The sequence below is a fragment of the Hypanus sabinus genome, chromosome 12 (genome assembly GCF_030144855.1).
Source record: "Hypanus sabinus isolate sHypSab1 chromosome 12, sHypSab1.hap1, whole genome shotgun sequence".
Taxonomy (NCBI): domain Eukaryota; kingdom Metazoa; phylum Chordata; class Chondrichthyes; order Myliobatiformes; family Dasyatidae; genus Hypanus; species Hypanus sabinus.
Window position 1 is genome coordinate 28,117,097 of NC_082717.1, and position 16,429 is coordinate 28,133,525.

Below are 16,429 nucleotides of genomic sequence, written 5' to 3' on the forward strand. Positions count from 1 at the left end.
GAATTGAATTGACTTTATTACTTACATCCTTCATATACATGAAAAATCTTTATGATACGTCTCCGTCCAAATGTGCAATGTGTAATTTATAATAAATAGTATGTACAACAGAATAGTCAATGTAACAGAAATATAGTTGAGTCAGCACGAGTTAAGCAGTCTAGTTTTAGCTCTACTTCTTTTAACTTAACTATTTCATTAAACTGCCGCCATAAAGTTAACAAATTTCATGACATACGCCAGTGATATTAAACTTGTTTCTGAAATTCATATCCACCTGTTCCCCTTACCTACATTATTTGTTACATCCCCAAAGAACTACAATAGATTAGTCAAACGTAATCTAGCCTTACAAAACCAATGGTGATTTGGTTTAATCCTATCATTATTTTCATATTGCTGGATTATTATACCCTTTATGAGATTCCACCATTTTCCTACTGTTGAGACTAACAGGTCAATAATCCATTGTTTTCTCTTTCCCTCCTTTCTTAAATAACTTAGAACCATAGAACACCACAGCATAGTACAGGCCCTTCAGCCCTCCATGTTGTGCCAACCCATATAATCCTTTTAAAAAAAGTACTAAACCCACACTACCCCATAACCCTCCATTTTTCTTTCATCCATGTGCCTGTCCAAGAGGCTCTTAAATACCCCTAGCAACACACACAAAATACTGGTGGAACGCAGCAGGCCAGGCAGCATCTATAGGGAGAAGCGCTGTCAACATTTCAGGCTGAGACCCTTCCTTAAATACCCCTAAATGTTTTAGCCTCCACCACCATCCCTGGCAAGTCATTCCAGGCACTCACAACCCTCTGTATAAAAAACTTATCCCTGATGTCTCCCCTAAACATCCCTCCCTTAATTTTGTACATATGCCCTCTGGTGTTTGCTACTGGTGCCCTGGGAAAAAGGTACTAACTATCCACCCTATCTATGCCTCTCATAATCTTGTAGACCTCTATCAAGTCCCCTCTCATTCTTCTATGTTCCAAAGAGAAAAGTCCCAGCTCTGCTAACCTTGCTTCATATGACTTGTTCTCCAAACCAGGCAACATCCTGGTAAATCTCCTCTGCACCCTCTCCATAGCTTCCACATCCTTCCTATAATGAGGTGACCAGAATTGAACACAATACTCTAAGTGCAGTCTCACCAGAAATTTGTAGAGTTGCAACATGACCTCCCTACACTTGAACTCAATCCCCCATTAATGAAGCCTTGCATCCCATAGGCCTTCTTAACTACCCTATCAACCTGCGCAGCGACCTTGAGGGATGTATGGATTTGAACCCCAAGGTCCCTTTGTTCATCCACACTCTTAAGTAACTGACCATTAATCCTGTACTCAGTCTCCTGGCTTGTCCTTCCAAAATGCATCACCTCACATTTGTCCGGATTGAACTCCATCCGCCATTTTTCTGCCCAACTCTGCAGCCTGTCTATATCTTCTTGTAACCTTTCAACAACATGCAGCTCCATCCACAACTCCTCCAGCTTTCGTGTCATCCGCAAACTTACTCACCCATCCTTCCGCCTCTACATCCAGGTCATTTATAAAAATCACAAAAAGCAGGGATCGCAGGACAGATCACTGTGGCACTCCACTAGTCACCGACCTCCAGGCATAATACCTTTCTTCCACAACTACCTTCTGCTTTCTTCCTTTAAGCCAATTTTTTTTATCCAAACAGCCAAGGTTCCACTTATCCCATGCCTCATGATTTTCTCGATGAGTCTCTCATGAGGGACCTTGTCAAATGCTTTGCTAAAGTCCATGTAGACCACATCCACTGCCCTACCCCCATCAATTTCTTTTGTTACCTCTTCACAAACTCAATCAGGCTCGTGAAGCACAATCTTCCCTTCACAAAGCCATGTTGACTATCCATGAGTAGACTGTACTTCTCCAAATGCTTGTAGATCCTATTTTAAGAATCCCTTCCAGTAGTTTGTATACCACTGACGTAAGACTCACCAGTCTATAGTTCCCAGGTTTCTCCCTATTAACTTTTTTAAACAAGGGAACTTACATTTGCCATTCTCCAGTCTTCTGGCATTTCCCCTGCAGCCAAAGAGGATTCAAAGATCATAGCTAATGCTCCTGCAATCTCTTCTCTCAATTCCCACAACAACCTAGGGTGTATCATATCAGGCCCCGGGAATTTATCAATCTTAATGTTTTTAAGATCATCCAGCACTTCTTCCTCCTTGACTTCCACATTGTACAGCACACAGGCCTGCTCGACTTCGACCTCATCCTGATCAAGATCCTTTTCACTTGTGAATACTGAAGCAAAGTATCACTCCCCAACCTCTTCTGCTTCCAGGCACATGTTGCCCTCTTTATCCTTTAGTGGTCCCACCTTCGTTCTCGTCGTCCTCCTATTCTTCACATATGCATAGAACGCCTTGGGGTTCTCCTTAATCCTATATGCCAAGGCCTTCTCATGCCTCCTTCGAGCTCTCCTAAGTCCCTTCTTTAGCTCCTTCCTGGCTACCCAATATTTCTCATAAGCCCCTACTACTTCCTGCTTCTTATATCTAACATATGCTTCCTTTTTCCTATTGACAAGTTGCCTCACATGTTTCGTCAGCCACGGTTCCCTTTTCCTACCATTTTCTCCTTGCCTCAGTGGGACAAACCTACCCTGAACCCAGCTCAAGTGGTCCCTAAACTTCTCCCACATTATTTCTGTGCTTTCCCCTTTGAACATCTGTTTCCAATTTACTCTCTCTAGTTCCTGCTTCATCCCTTCAAAGTTAGCCCTTCCCCAGTTAAGCACTTTACCATTTCGTCCGATTTTATCCCTTTTCGTAGCTGTGCTGAAGCTAAGGGAGTTGTGGTCACTCTCACCAAAATGCTCCCCCACCAGGAGGTCTGTCACCTGACCAGGTTCATCACCCAGAACTAGATCCAGTATAGCCTCTCCTCTTGTCAGCCGGTCCACATACTGTGTCAGGAATCCTTCTTGAACACACCTGACAAATTCAGCTCCATCTATCCCCCTTGCACTCAGGAGGTGCCAGTCAATATGAGGGATCCATGTATTAATCCACGCTCTAAGTTCATCCTCCTTGTTCCTAATACTCCTAGCATTGAAATAGATACATTTCAACCCCTTTAAACTGGCTACAATTATGATCCGTCCCCTGCCTGTCCTTCCTCATCAACTCAGAACTCTAAGCATCATGACCTTGTCCTTCCACCTTAATCCCTGTACTCACATTCTGATTGCCACCCCTCTGCCAAACTAGTTTAAACCCTCCCCAACAGCTCTATCAAACCTGCCCACCAGGATATTGGTCCCCCTGGGATTCAAGTGCAACCCATCCTTTTTGTACAGATCACACCCACCCCAAAAGAGGTCCCAAGGATCCAGAAATCGGAATCCTTGCCCCCGCTCCAATCCCTCAGCCATGCATTTATCCTCCACCTCATTCTATTCTTATTCTCACTGTCGCGTGGCACAGGCAGTAATCCCAAGATTACTACCTTTGAGGTCCTGGTTTTCAACTTCCTTCCTAAATCCTTGTAGTCTTTTTTCAGGACCTCTTCCCTTTTCCTACCTATGTCATTGGTACCAATATGTACCATGACCTCCGGCTGTTCTCCCTCTCACCGCAGGATATCTTGGACACAATCAGAAACATCCCAGACCCTGGCACCTGGGAGGCAAACTACCATCCAAGTTTCTTTCCTGCGTCCACAGAATCGCCTGTCTGAACCCCTGATTATAAGAGTCCCCTATCACTACTTCCTTCCTCTTCCTTTCACTACCCTTCTGAGCATGAGGGCCAGACTCTGTGCCAGAGGCACGGCCACTGTCGCTTCCCCCAGGTAGGCTGTTTCCCCCAACAGTACTCAAACAGGAGTTCTTATTGTCAAGGGGTACAGCCGCAGGGGTACTCTCTAGTACCTGACTCTTCCCCTTCCCTCTCTTGACTGTGGCCCATTTCTCTGTCCCCCGTGGCCCCGGAGTGACCACTTGTCTGTAACTCCTCTCTATCACCTCCTCACTCTCCCTGACCAGACAAAGGTCATCGAGCTGCAGCTCCAGTTCCCTAACACAGTCCCTTAGGAGTTGCATCTCGATGCACCTGGTGCAGATGTGACTGTCCAGGATGCCAGGAGACTCCAGGACCTCCCACATCTGACACTGACCACAGAAAACTGGCCTCACACACATACTACCTCCTTTTGCAATCAACAACTGTCTCACCTCATCCCGTACCGCCGAAGACCGTTGCGTCAAAGCCCTTTCACGGCTGCCTTCTTTTTAAACTGTTCGCACTCAACTGGCTGACGTCACACACCTGCGCAGTCTCTCTCCCGAGAACTCAAAATGTCTTCCTGCTGGAAATCCTTAGGTGCTCTCCCACTGCCTACTTGTTCCAAATCAAAAAATAAACTTGCCCCTTTAATCCACAGAAGCAATTCCAGATTCTACAGAACAAGAAGATGGCAACCAGCGAATCAACTATCCCAATAGCCATGATTTTCAAATCTGGGATATTAAGCAAAAGTAATTTAGATTACAATGTACCCTGTACCACAATCTGTAACCTGGCAGCTATCACAACTGCAACTAATATGTTCCCAATATATTTTGTTGCAGAATGAGATTTGCAAAAACCTGCAAAACAATTTTAAAGTGTGTGCTTCTATTCTACGGAGGTGAAGGAGAAACAAAGGGAGAATTAATTGAGCTCTTTAAAATAAAGGAACATTTTGATAGCAGACATAGAAGTTTGGGTAAAATAGTGGTGCACTCAGACACAGCAGCCAATCCAGGTCCAATCAAAGGGCTAATTGCTTGTCCTTTACATATTTTTTTTAAAATGATCGCAAGACACTGCCAAGTACCAAGTACTTCAAATACTGCAGGATCACCTCATTAGTGAGTTGCTTGATAACAATGGAGCTGGACTAATCATGCACCATTGTGGTACTGTCACCTGGACTTGCTGCATAACATTGTTGTGCTGAGGCAGTGCGCAGTAATTACCTTGGACATTTTTATTGTGACAGCAAGGACCTGTTGGACTTTGGTAACGTAGAATACTGCAAGTCCGGTTCACGAACAGGACTGACGGCAGAGAAACTGTGTTGCCTCTGTTACAGGGTGGACCCCTCAAGCCAGAGTTGCCTGTTGCAGCCATCTAAGAGAGGCGATGCAGAAGCCATGTGGGAGAGGTCAGAGGCCAATGTGGGCATAATGGAATCTATACTGAGTTGGGGACTGGCTCCTCTCATCAGTGCTGCCCTCCAGTGCTCGTTCAATGGAAGAACACACTGAGCGGGACAACTTACCAGCAATCTAAAGGCCATGCCACTCAGGATCTTAGGCTATATTCTTTTCCTTGTGACTCTATGCTCTTGCTATCATAACTGTATGTGCTACTTGTGTTATGAATATGTGCAGTAGTAATCTGTTTTGCATCTTGGCCCTAGAGGAAAACTGTTTCCTTAAGCTGTATTCATGTATGGTTGAATAATGATTAAACTTGAACTGGACACCAGCAGAGCAGAGCAATAAGCCTGGAAGAGAACAACCAAGTAGTAAGTAGAGTCTTCACTCCCAGCAAGGAGCAGTGGAGGCAAATGAATTCTAACAAAAAGGGAAGAAATAATGGTAAAAAATTGAGAAGAAAAAAAGAGCTCAAATGCAGCTTAAGTATAGGCAGAGACAGGTTGAGTCAAATAGCCTATTCCTGCTAAATATTTGGAACTACTTATTTTGAAAAAGAGGAAAAAGATGAAAAGGATGACCTGGAACCATAGCTAAAAGTTTACACAACAGACATAGTCACATCAGAGCACCCAGTCTCTGACCATTTTAGACTTACTCCCATGGCAGTTAGTTTGTCCATCTCATTTAACATATCTGGCCATTGCTGTGGCCACTCCCGCTTGATCATTTCTACCACAATCCGGGAAAGGGCATCTTTGATGTAAGCCTCTTCCACCATGATATTGTGAGTACCCTGAGGAGACAAAAGAAACATTTAATCAACTGCATTGTTTCACTGATTGCAAAAATCATAACGACATTTTAACTGGAACAGAGATCACTACAAGGCAGTGAATATGACCTTATAAAAATCCATCAGAAATAGCAAGAGGCCATTCAGCCCTTCATGCCTGCTACCCTATTCAATGAGACCAAGGCTGATCTTTTACCTCAACATAACTCTCCTTGACTAACCCCATGTCCCTTCACTTCTATTCCTTAATATCGTTTAAGGAAACTTCATCCATGTAGTTTCCAAAATTGCACTTCCTGTGTACAAAAAAGATGTTGCCACTTTAAATTAGAAAAAACGTACTCAAATAGAAGGCCAGATGATGATACTCAATGTGGCTCTCATCTCATGTTCAATTTCCTTAAGATCCCTGTGGTCACACGTACCTTTTGCTGCTGCACAGTTCCCAACGTCCTCAAGGCCTTGCTGCCATGGCCGTTCTGGAAGACGGAGCAGTCTGCAAGTGGTGATATGGCCTCAGGCAGCACAAATTGAGGCCCCACCCCCAGACCACCCTGAAAGCACAGGCTGTCAATGGCTTTTTCCACTCTTTCTAAATGTCTAGAATCAGAAACATTTAGAAATAGTTGAAATACATTTAATTCTTATTAAAAATTTTAAACACTTAAAATTTCATTTAAAACCACAACTTATGAAAGTTCAATATTTCAATAATGTTTTTAAAAAACCTCAGCTTCACTTACCTTTTTTGCCCACACACATTGGTGGATGAATGGATATAGCAGTGCTAGATCCACCAGCTACAGTTGACGTAAAGCTAAGAGGTCAATGACAAATTAATTGCAGCTGACCCCTCAGTTCAGCATCTTACAGAATGACTCAAAATTCAACAGAGACTCCATGGTGGCAGCAAGATCAGATGTGTCTACAGCTAAGTGCTTTGCCATTTTCTGCAAAGCTGTGTGCAAATGCAGAAATAAGGAATGTACTGCCACGTGTCAATTCAATACTAAAAGAAGCCAATGTTTCTGAATGGAACTGCAAGCCAGCCAGTGAAGCAGCCTATCAATTAAAGCCACTTTAAAACAAAATATCTTATCCTCAGATTGATCCTTGCTTGATTGTCTCTAGAAACCAAACACAAAAATAAACATCTTGTTTTTTCCAGATGTTGATTTCTATTGTGTGTTACAAAATCTATGAGGTGATATTTATATAATACTGAACTGAAGTAAACAAACCCAGAATCAAGAGTCAGCTCAAAATAAAATGGCCATTCCTCCATTCTTCCCAGATGTGTTCCAGCGCATCCTAGGAGCTCATTCCAAATAGACATTGTTCCAAAGTTGTTCCTGATGTTTTTCCTTAAACCAACACTTCTATGTTTTAGCACACCACCTCTGTGGGAAAAGACTGTTTTATCCCATCTACAGTGACTATAAGATGTATTCGCACCCCTTGGAAATCTTCATGTTTTATTGTTTTACAACATTTAAATCCACTGTGATTCATTTGGCTTTTCTGACACTGAACAACAGAAAAGACTCTTTTGTGTCAAAGTGAAAACAGATCTCTATAAAGTGATCTAAATTAATTACAAATATAAAATACAAAATAATTGATTACACAAGTATTTATCTACTTCAAGTCAATATCTAGTAAATGCACCCTTGGCAGCAATTACAGCCTCGAGCCTGTGTGATGGGTCTATCAGCTTTGCACATCTGGACACTGCACTTTTTCCCCTATTTTTCTTTACAAAACTGCTGAAGCTCTGTCAGATTGCATGGGGGGTTGCAAGTGGACAGCCCTTTCCAAATCCAGCTACAAATTCTCAATTGGCTTGAAGTCTGGTCTGACTTGGCCACTCAAGGACATTTAATGCTGTTGTTTTTAAGCCATTCCTGTGTAGCTTTGGCTTTATACTTGGGGTCATTGTCTTGCTGGAAAACAAATCTTCTCCCAAGTCACAGTCCTCTTACAGACTACATCAGGATTTCCCTGTATTTTGCTACATTCATTATACCTACCTTCACAAACCTTCAAGGGCCTGATGCTGTAAAACATCCCCAAAGCATGATGCAGCCACCACCAGGCTTCACAGTAGGGATGGTGTGTTTCTAACGATGCGCAATGTTTGGCTTATGCCAAACATAGCATTTAATCTGATGGCCAAAAGGCACAATTTTGGTTCCACAAGACCAAAGACCCTTCTTCAGGCTGACTTCAATCTCCCACATGCCTTCTGGCAAACTCTAGCCAAGATTTCATGTGAGTTCCCCCCCCCCCCCCCACCCCACCCCCATCAACAGTGGCTTTTTCTTTTCCATTCTCCCATAAAGCTGAGGCTGGCGAAAAACCTGGGCAACTGCTGTTGAATGCAGTCTCTCCCATCTCAGCCACTGAAGCCTGTAACTCCTCCTGAGCCATCATTGGTCTCTTGGTGGCCTACCTCACTAGTCTCCTTCTTGCACGGTCACCCACTTTTTGCAGAAGGCCTTCTCTAGGCAGATTTACAGCTGTGCCATATTCTTTCCATTTCTTGATGATTGACTTAACTGTACTCCAAGGAATATTCAGTGACTTGGAAATTCTCTTGTATCCATCTCCTGACTTCTGCTTTTCAATAAACTTTTTGTGGAGTTGCCTGGCGTGTTCTTTTTTCTTCATGGTGTAGTTTTTGCCAGGATACTGACTCACCAGCAGTTGCACCTTCCACTTACAAGCGTATTTTTACTACAATTATTTGAAACATCTCAACACAGGTCTCCAAAAACAGATCACCATTTAGCTAATTATGTGGCATCTAAGACTAACTGGTTGCACCAGTAATGATTGGTCTGTCATGTTGGTGGGGGGGGGCAGAGCAAATACTTACGCAACCAATTATTTTGTGTTTTATATTTGTAATTACTTTTGATCACTTTGAGAAGATGTTTTCACCTTGACACAAAAGAGTCTTTCTGTTGATCAATGTCAATAAAGCCAAATTAAATCCACTGCGATTTAATGTTGTAAAACAATAAAAGATAATAACTTCCGGGGGGGAGTGGAATACTTTTTACAGGTGCTGTATGGCCCTCAAAAACTTGTATACTTCTATCAGGTCACCCCTCAATCCCCTACATTTCTCCGGAAATATAGTTCTCCTCGTCTACACATCTCGCCCACCCTCCTCCCTCACCCCAAATCCAGTCAATATTCTAGTAAATCATCTATAGGAATAACATCTTTCCTCCCAACAGAGTGATCAAAACTGTACACAATACTTCAAGCACAGCCTTACCAACATTTTGTACTTAACTGCAACACCATTTCCCAACTCAATGCCCTGACTGATGAATGCCAATGTGCCAAAGACTTTACCACCTATCTACCTGCAACGTCACTTTCAGCAAAGTATACACCCCAGGGATCCACCATTCACTGTACAAGTCTTACCTGGGTTTGATCAAAATACACCAGCCAATTTTCAATCCACATACCTAGCTGATCAATACTACCCAGTTTATCTTCTAGCCCAAGGCTACTTCCTATCAAGAAACTATAACAATTACAGAATTCCTCATCTACCAGATATAAATTAAGAGCACTGTAGATGATTAGCACAATAAACCATTTATCAAGTCTCAACAGTTATCTTTTGAATTCTACTAACTGCAAATGATGTGAAAAGGGAGATAGATACTTTTCCAGTCTTCCCTCTATACAAGCAAAAACACTTAACCAGGAAGGAATACAACAGTTGGCAGGACATTGCAACAAAATCATTATTAACCCCCTCCTTTACCACAGACAGATGTGGCTTCCTTTCCAAGATATTAAATGTCAATACTCTTGTCTCCTGGTTGCTCATAGACGCTGTAAATAAATTACAGGTGCACAGTCAATAGAGGAGTCTTAGAATGCTCCACAACATTAAAAGTTGACGAATAAATCATAGTGCTACTGTAATTACACTGAAATGTGGAAAACCTTGAACCACTGCCGTTCCCAAATATGGTAGAAATATCCAAAGATTTCAGGAACTTCAAGAACTCCTGACAGCATTATTTTCAAACATTCTAGTAAACAAACAACATTTTCAATTCAGGCCTAATTAATTAGGACAGTCCCAAGCCCGGCTGCAAAATGAAGAGGGTTGGGCATGGGCAATCAAAATGCAGTGTTACAAAAGCACCAACAGAAGCCCCAAACACCTCACCCCAGGAGAGGAAGGAAATAACTTGAAGTCTGGCTGAGGACTCTGGCGAGCTGCTGTTGATGGACTACGCCCCAATAGGGGCGAAGAGCATAAGCTAAGCAAAGCCAAGTAATTTGCATACAGCATCATTCATCTATAAAATGTTCAATAATTATACAGTGAATTGTATGAGACAAATATTGTTGGGATTGCATTTTTCTTCCAGAATGCTGTTCAATTACTTGCCTTTACTTGTGGCAAATATACAGTCCTGTCAACATGCTGTAACTTTGGAGTTTTCTGTTAGATTATTAGCATCTTATTACTAACAAAATTTATTGAAGGCATCTAAGATACTTGATCATACAATTTTGAGGATATCAAATCACAACAGCTCCAAGTACACAAATTCTACGAGCATCAGTGGACTTGCTTCATTTAGTCTCCCCGAAAACACCACGAATCCTTGGTTCTTGGAAACTTGCCAATGGCTGTGAAACTCCAAGTGAGTAGAAGAGAAACCAAAATTCACTCCTTCCGTCACTTCCTTCCAAGAAATTTCTCAATTCCATACATTCCCAAAATATCCAACTATCTTATATCATCTGTGATTCCAGGCTTCTTTTAAACATTTGCCTCTCTTCCACTACTTGCATCTGCCTTTTGGGTTATGGCATAGGCATGATGGGTTAAATGGCCTCCTTATGTGCTATAATTTTTGTATAAATCTACATTTGCATCAAATTGACAGTAGAAAGTCTATCCCTGTGAAAGTCTGTCGGAAGCATTCAAGTTCAGTGCCAAGAGATCACCATTGGACAATAGTCACTTTTCCTCCCACCCACCCTTCCCCCATACAACCACCCCACACCTACCTGCTTGTTTTAAGGTAGTAAAACAAGATGCACTGAAGGTGCCATAATGCATAATCTTACACATGGTAATCTTTTATTACTATGCAAGTTATCTAGGACTCATTTTCCTGAGGAAGTCCATTCACAGGGACTTAACTATAAAACACTAACAAGATTAAGATCAAAAACTATGGTGACAGATGATTAAAAAAACAACTCACACGTGAAAGAAGAGTCATCACACTATTCTTCAGCTGGACCTTTTCACGATGAAACATGCCATTCCATCGAAATCTTTAAAATAAAGTCAGAAGTTACTGAGAAAATGTCTCATATCTTGTTCCAATTTTGTCTTAATTTAATCTATTGCAGAAAGAACATAGAAAATTTAAAAGACAAGCTTTTGAAAGACACACATACGCACACAAACCAGAGGACTGGTGGAAGGAAACACAAGTGCTATTTAAACAAGTACAGAAAAAAATGCAGTGAATGGAGGAAATATAGACCACATGCGGGCTGAGATTAGTTCAAATTGGCATTCATAGCATAGACACTATAGGGCTAACACACCTGCTCTTCCGTTAACACACAAAATGCTGGAGGAACTCAGCAAGTCAGGCAACTTTTATGGTGGGGAATATGGTGTTTCAGGCCGAGACACTTCTAAGCCTGTAAGGTCAACTTCTTTTTACCCTCCATGACTTGCTGAGCTCATTCAGTATTTCAAGAATATTGCTTAAGATTTCTAGCTTCTTTTGAATTTCATGTTTATGTTCACATGTCGCACTGTTCAATATTCTACATAATACTGTAAAAATAAAAGAAAAAAAAACTCATTCAGTAATGCACTGTGTAATTGGACAGCTATACCTCAGTCTGGAATACGTTTGTCAGTCTGGAATACATTAAGTCCCACTCTTGACAAAAAAGCATGGCTGATGGAGCTTAACATCAAACTGTCATCTTTCACTCTACATGAACTCAAATGATCCCACAGGAGCGCTCTGAAGAGCAGAGAGTTATCTCACATGCTCTGACCAATCTTTATAATAATCACTCAAACAGATCAGCTGGTCATCAATGCAAGACTGCGGAGGCTTTCAATGGATCGACTGTCATTTGTATTTCAAATTAAACTTCAAAAGTACTTTTGTAGCTGTAAGAATCAAGTATTTTGAATAATTTGAATATTCTAATTTACTTAGAAAAATTGTGGAACAAACAAGCTAGTATACTGATACCCCAATTAGCACAAGTTCAGAGAGCCAATTCATTACAGCTTTCTTGAATCTTTAGTTTGAACACTCACAAATATCTGCTCCATTGCACTTAAAATAGGTATCCTCTCAGGCTGCACCAAGCTCTTACTGGGGATCTACAGTATGCCATTGCTCTATCAGTAACGTGTAATAGTGAAGACTGAGACACTCAGAATTGTAATCTAGCCCATATTGTGACTGCAGATCATTGCTGGGGATTGATTACCAGTAATTTTTCCAGATTTTCACAGTTCCCTCTCACCGCTTCCTGCCTAACGTGATATATGCTGTTGCTTCAACTCTTTCTTTGACTGAACTGCTTCGCAGCCCAGAGCTTTCTTTATGAAAACGAGCTGCAGCAACTACAAAACAATTCCCATCCTCACTACTGACCCCACACATGCTCCCAAAAGGAGCCTCTGCAAGTGATTCATTGATGGATATGTACCAAATTCTCCGCACATGGCTTACAACAAAGGGGAAAGCAGATGTTAACACCAAATTCCCAACACATCAGCACTGCAGCAACATGTTTGGCTTTACATCATGCTGAAATGACTTTCTTAGTGCTGATTCCGCAAGGACTCTCATTCCAGGAAAACACATCTTGCACACAAAGCCTACCATTAAACAACTGAGGCCAGGTGAAAAACCACTTAATGATCACAGAGGAGTAATATTTCATGATTAGCCATCAAAAGAAGTTGATGCAAGAAAGGAAATTCAACAAATCCTAATTGAAAGCTTGCAGAAGAGCAAGAAAATACGTCACAGTCAAAAGAGAGATGCACACTGAAACAGGCCCTTTGATTCACCAAGAATATCAACCATTTATTTATGTTAATCCCCCTTTTTTACTCAAAGAAAACTTCATCTCGCAGTATCCTCAATTCCACCCAGATTCTACCACTCATTTGCACACGAGAGGCAAGTTATAGCAGTCAATTGATCCACCAACCCACACATCTTTAGAATATATGAGGAAACCAAAAAAACAGCAATCCAGAATCCAGTTGGCTGCCATCACAAAGACCATTCATTTTATGTCCGGAATTAGAGTATCATTGATCATCTCCAATATGTATATACCTACATCATCACTTTAAGGACAGAAATCCCTTCTCCAAGGTTCATTCAAATACATATTGGGATCCTGCAAGTTATATCACTTCACACATTTACAATCAAATGTTTGTAGCTTTTGGTACATCAAGGAGGAGGAAGCTTCTGTGTTCTGGCACTGATTAAATCAAAGCATACATGACCTTTACACCACGTAAATTTGCTTATGGACTTCTCTAAAAAAAAAATTAGCAAGTAACTTTTCTTCTCTCAGGAAGAGGAATCAAACTTGAGGCACGCTTTATTTGCACATCACAGCAATGCCAGATGCATAAGGATTTATACCAGGCAAAATGATTTAACGATTTTGCAGAACAAAATCTAGTCAAAGATCAAGAACATTCTAATATTTGTCTTCTCAGCTTACCCCACCTCACTGAGTAGTATTCATACCAGGTATATGGTTCTTGTCCACTAATACTTGGCAGGACAGTGGGCTACACTTTCTCTCCATACCCTCTGTATACTATCACATAACAATTGGTCGCTATAGATTTTTTCTTCAACATATATCAAAGTTTGCATTTTGCAAGGTAAGTGTTTAACATGTTAAGCAAGCTCAATGAAAGAAGGAAATCAAAAATCAAGATTCGCAAATTGATAATCAAATTTGCAGCTATGTCATGATGCACTTATAAGAACAGAACTTTAACAGGATTATTTTAAAAATGACTCACTTAATGGAATGCTCCAGAATCTGAAGTCCTAAGTGGCGGACTATACCAGTATTGTTTTTCTCAGCAAGACGTAACCCACACTGCACTGTGTGTGGACACTTCTCCTTGAACTCTTCACAAAACTGCAATAATGAAATCAAAAAGAGCATGCAAATAAGCCTGTTGTCCATAGATTATCATAAACATACTGAAAGAAAGCCTATTTGAATTTCCTTAAGAGTTTTCCCATCTAAAATCTCAGATTTCTGTGTATTCCCCATAATGCCTGATTCTCCCCTGCCCCACCACCCCCCTCAGAGATGTGTCTATTTCAGCCCTATAGAGGAAGAATTCCTGGAAGTGAAAGAAGACATTTCTCTAGATCAGCACACTTAGATACTAAGATAACAGGTTATTTTATATCTACCAACATGTAACAAAGGTCAATAATCTAGTAGTCGAGCAGCCTCCAGAAAACAGCAATCATAATATACCTTTTGCCCCATCTATTTTCACATCTCCTTGGTCAAGTCCATATCCCAACCTCCACCCATCTTCACAAATAGAATGAAAACAGTTGTAGTCAAAATGCACTATACATTATTAAAACCCATAGCATCAGCCAGCTTCTACAATTATTTGGATGCATGCATCCTGAAGCTGGAAACTTCCGCCCTATACACACCCTATATAATGTACAGTGTAGTTTCACTTATCAAACTCGGGAAGACAGTGAGCCAAAATCGATTTGGAGAAAAACAAATCTGCACATACACAGGTTTCCCCCGCTACCCGAAGGTAGAGCGTTCCTATGAAACCGTTTGTAAGCCGAAATGTCGTAAAGCAAAGAAACAATTACCATTGACTTATATGAAAAAATTTTTTGGGTGTTCCCAGACCCAAAAGATAACCTACCAAATCATACCAAATAGCACATAAAACCTAAAATAACTCAAACATATAGTAAAAGCAAGAATGATATGATAATTATACACCCTATATAAAGTAGAAATATTGTATGTACGGTGTAGTTTCACTTATCAAACTCGGGAAGACAGTGAGCCAAAATCGATTTGGAGAAAAACAAATCTGCACATACACACATATTTACGTACACGCATGCACAAACAACTGCAGGCACAAGGCTTCACGGTCATTGTAGTCTTTCTCGGGGTAAACACACGTATAAAGCGGGCGTCTTTTCTCATAAAAGCAAAAATCCTCTTTGGTTAGCGAAAACAGATACTAATGCAGGTCTTTCGTAACAGCGAACTGTCATAAAGCAAACGTTTGAAAAACGGGGGGCACCTGCACATGCAACATTAATTCTGCCCTCTTGATCCTCCACAATCTAGCCTCACTGTCAGCTTGCCACCCCCAAGTCTAATTTTTTCCTACCCACATGTTTGCTACTTCTATTATCCAAACATCCTCATATATCAAAATTGTCTAAATGTTAGAAACACGAAATTAAAATTTAATAGGTCTTTGATCCAAGAGATGAACTTTCTCCTCAAAGGCACTTGCTGATTTGAATATTTTCAGGACTTTGTTTTATTCCTTTATCTCCAAACAATAGAGTCCATTCAACTAGCAAACACTTCAAATATTAACCTTTTACTTTTCCAGTGAAGCTTTACAAAAAGGCAAGCACATCCTCATTATTGCAATATATTGCAGTGACAATTTTAACCCAAAAGACCAGGCTTACAAAAAATATTTGACATTTTCTCTCATCCTTCTTCCTGCAAGTTTCTATTCTCAGTTTCTCAGTCTCTACCACATTTGTTATGACAATACCACTTAGCACACAATATTCCTTTTCCCCTTGACCATAGCTTCCCATCCACTCGAGCCAACAGGGCTTTCAAACATTTCTTACATTTCCGCTCTATTTTCACAAAGGTAAACTGTCAGAAAGTGGCTGGCCCGGATGCCTATGGATGAGTTCTGAAACTGTGCCAATTAACAGTGATATCATCCAGCACTCACTTCAACAGTCTACAGTACCCATCTGCTTCAAGGGATGCTCCATCATTCTACTCTCCTGGAAAATAACATGGTGGAGCCAACGCATAGGATCGGGAAAAAGCTGTCACCAAGGGGCTCCCAACTTTTTTTAATGCCATGGAACAACACTATTAAGCAAGGGGTCCAGGTACCCCCGGGTTGGGAACCCCTGCTGTAAACTCATCCAGCTCCACTACCCTACCATTGCTGGAAAACGTCAAGCTGGCACTGAAACTGAATGGTCGTGAGCCAGTGCACCACGATACCTTCCCAATCATCACAGGAGATTTCAACTAGGCCAGCTTGAAGAAGTCTCTGATAAACTACTACCAACATGTCACTTGCAGAAA

General features: G+C 41.2%; 1 protein-coding gene across 1 annotated transcript in view; it reads right to left on the reverse strand.

Annotated features, from left to right (window-relative positions):
• LOC132402722 (exportin-5) overlaps positions 1–16,429 on the reverse strand; it is a 114,568-nt gene that overhangs the window by 90,345 nt on the left and 7,794 nt on the right. Inside the window, exons 2-4 of the mRNA XM_059985688.1 lie at positions 14,091–14,212; positions 11,251–11,323; positions 5,855–5,992 (exon numbers count right to left, since the gene is read on the reverse strand). Of these exons, the coding sequence (XP_059841671.1) occupies positions 5,855–5,992; positions 11,251–11,323; positions 14,091–14,212 (333 nt within the window). The remainder of the gene's footprint in view (positions 1–5,854; positions 5,993–11,250; positions 11,324–14,090; positions 14,213–16,429) is intronic.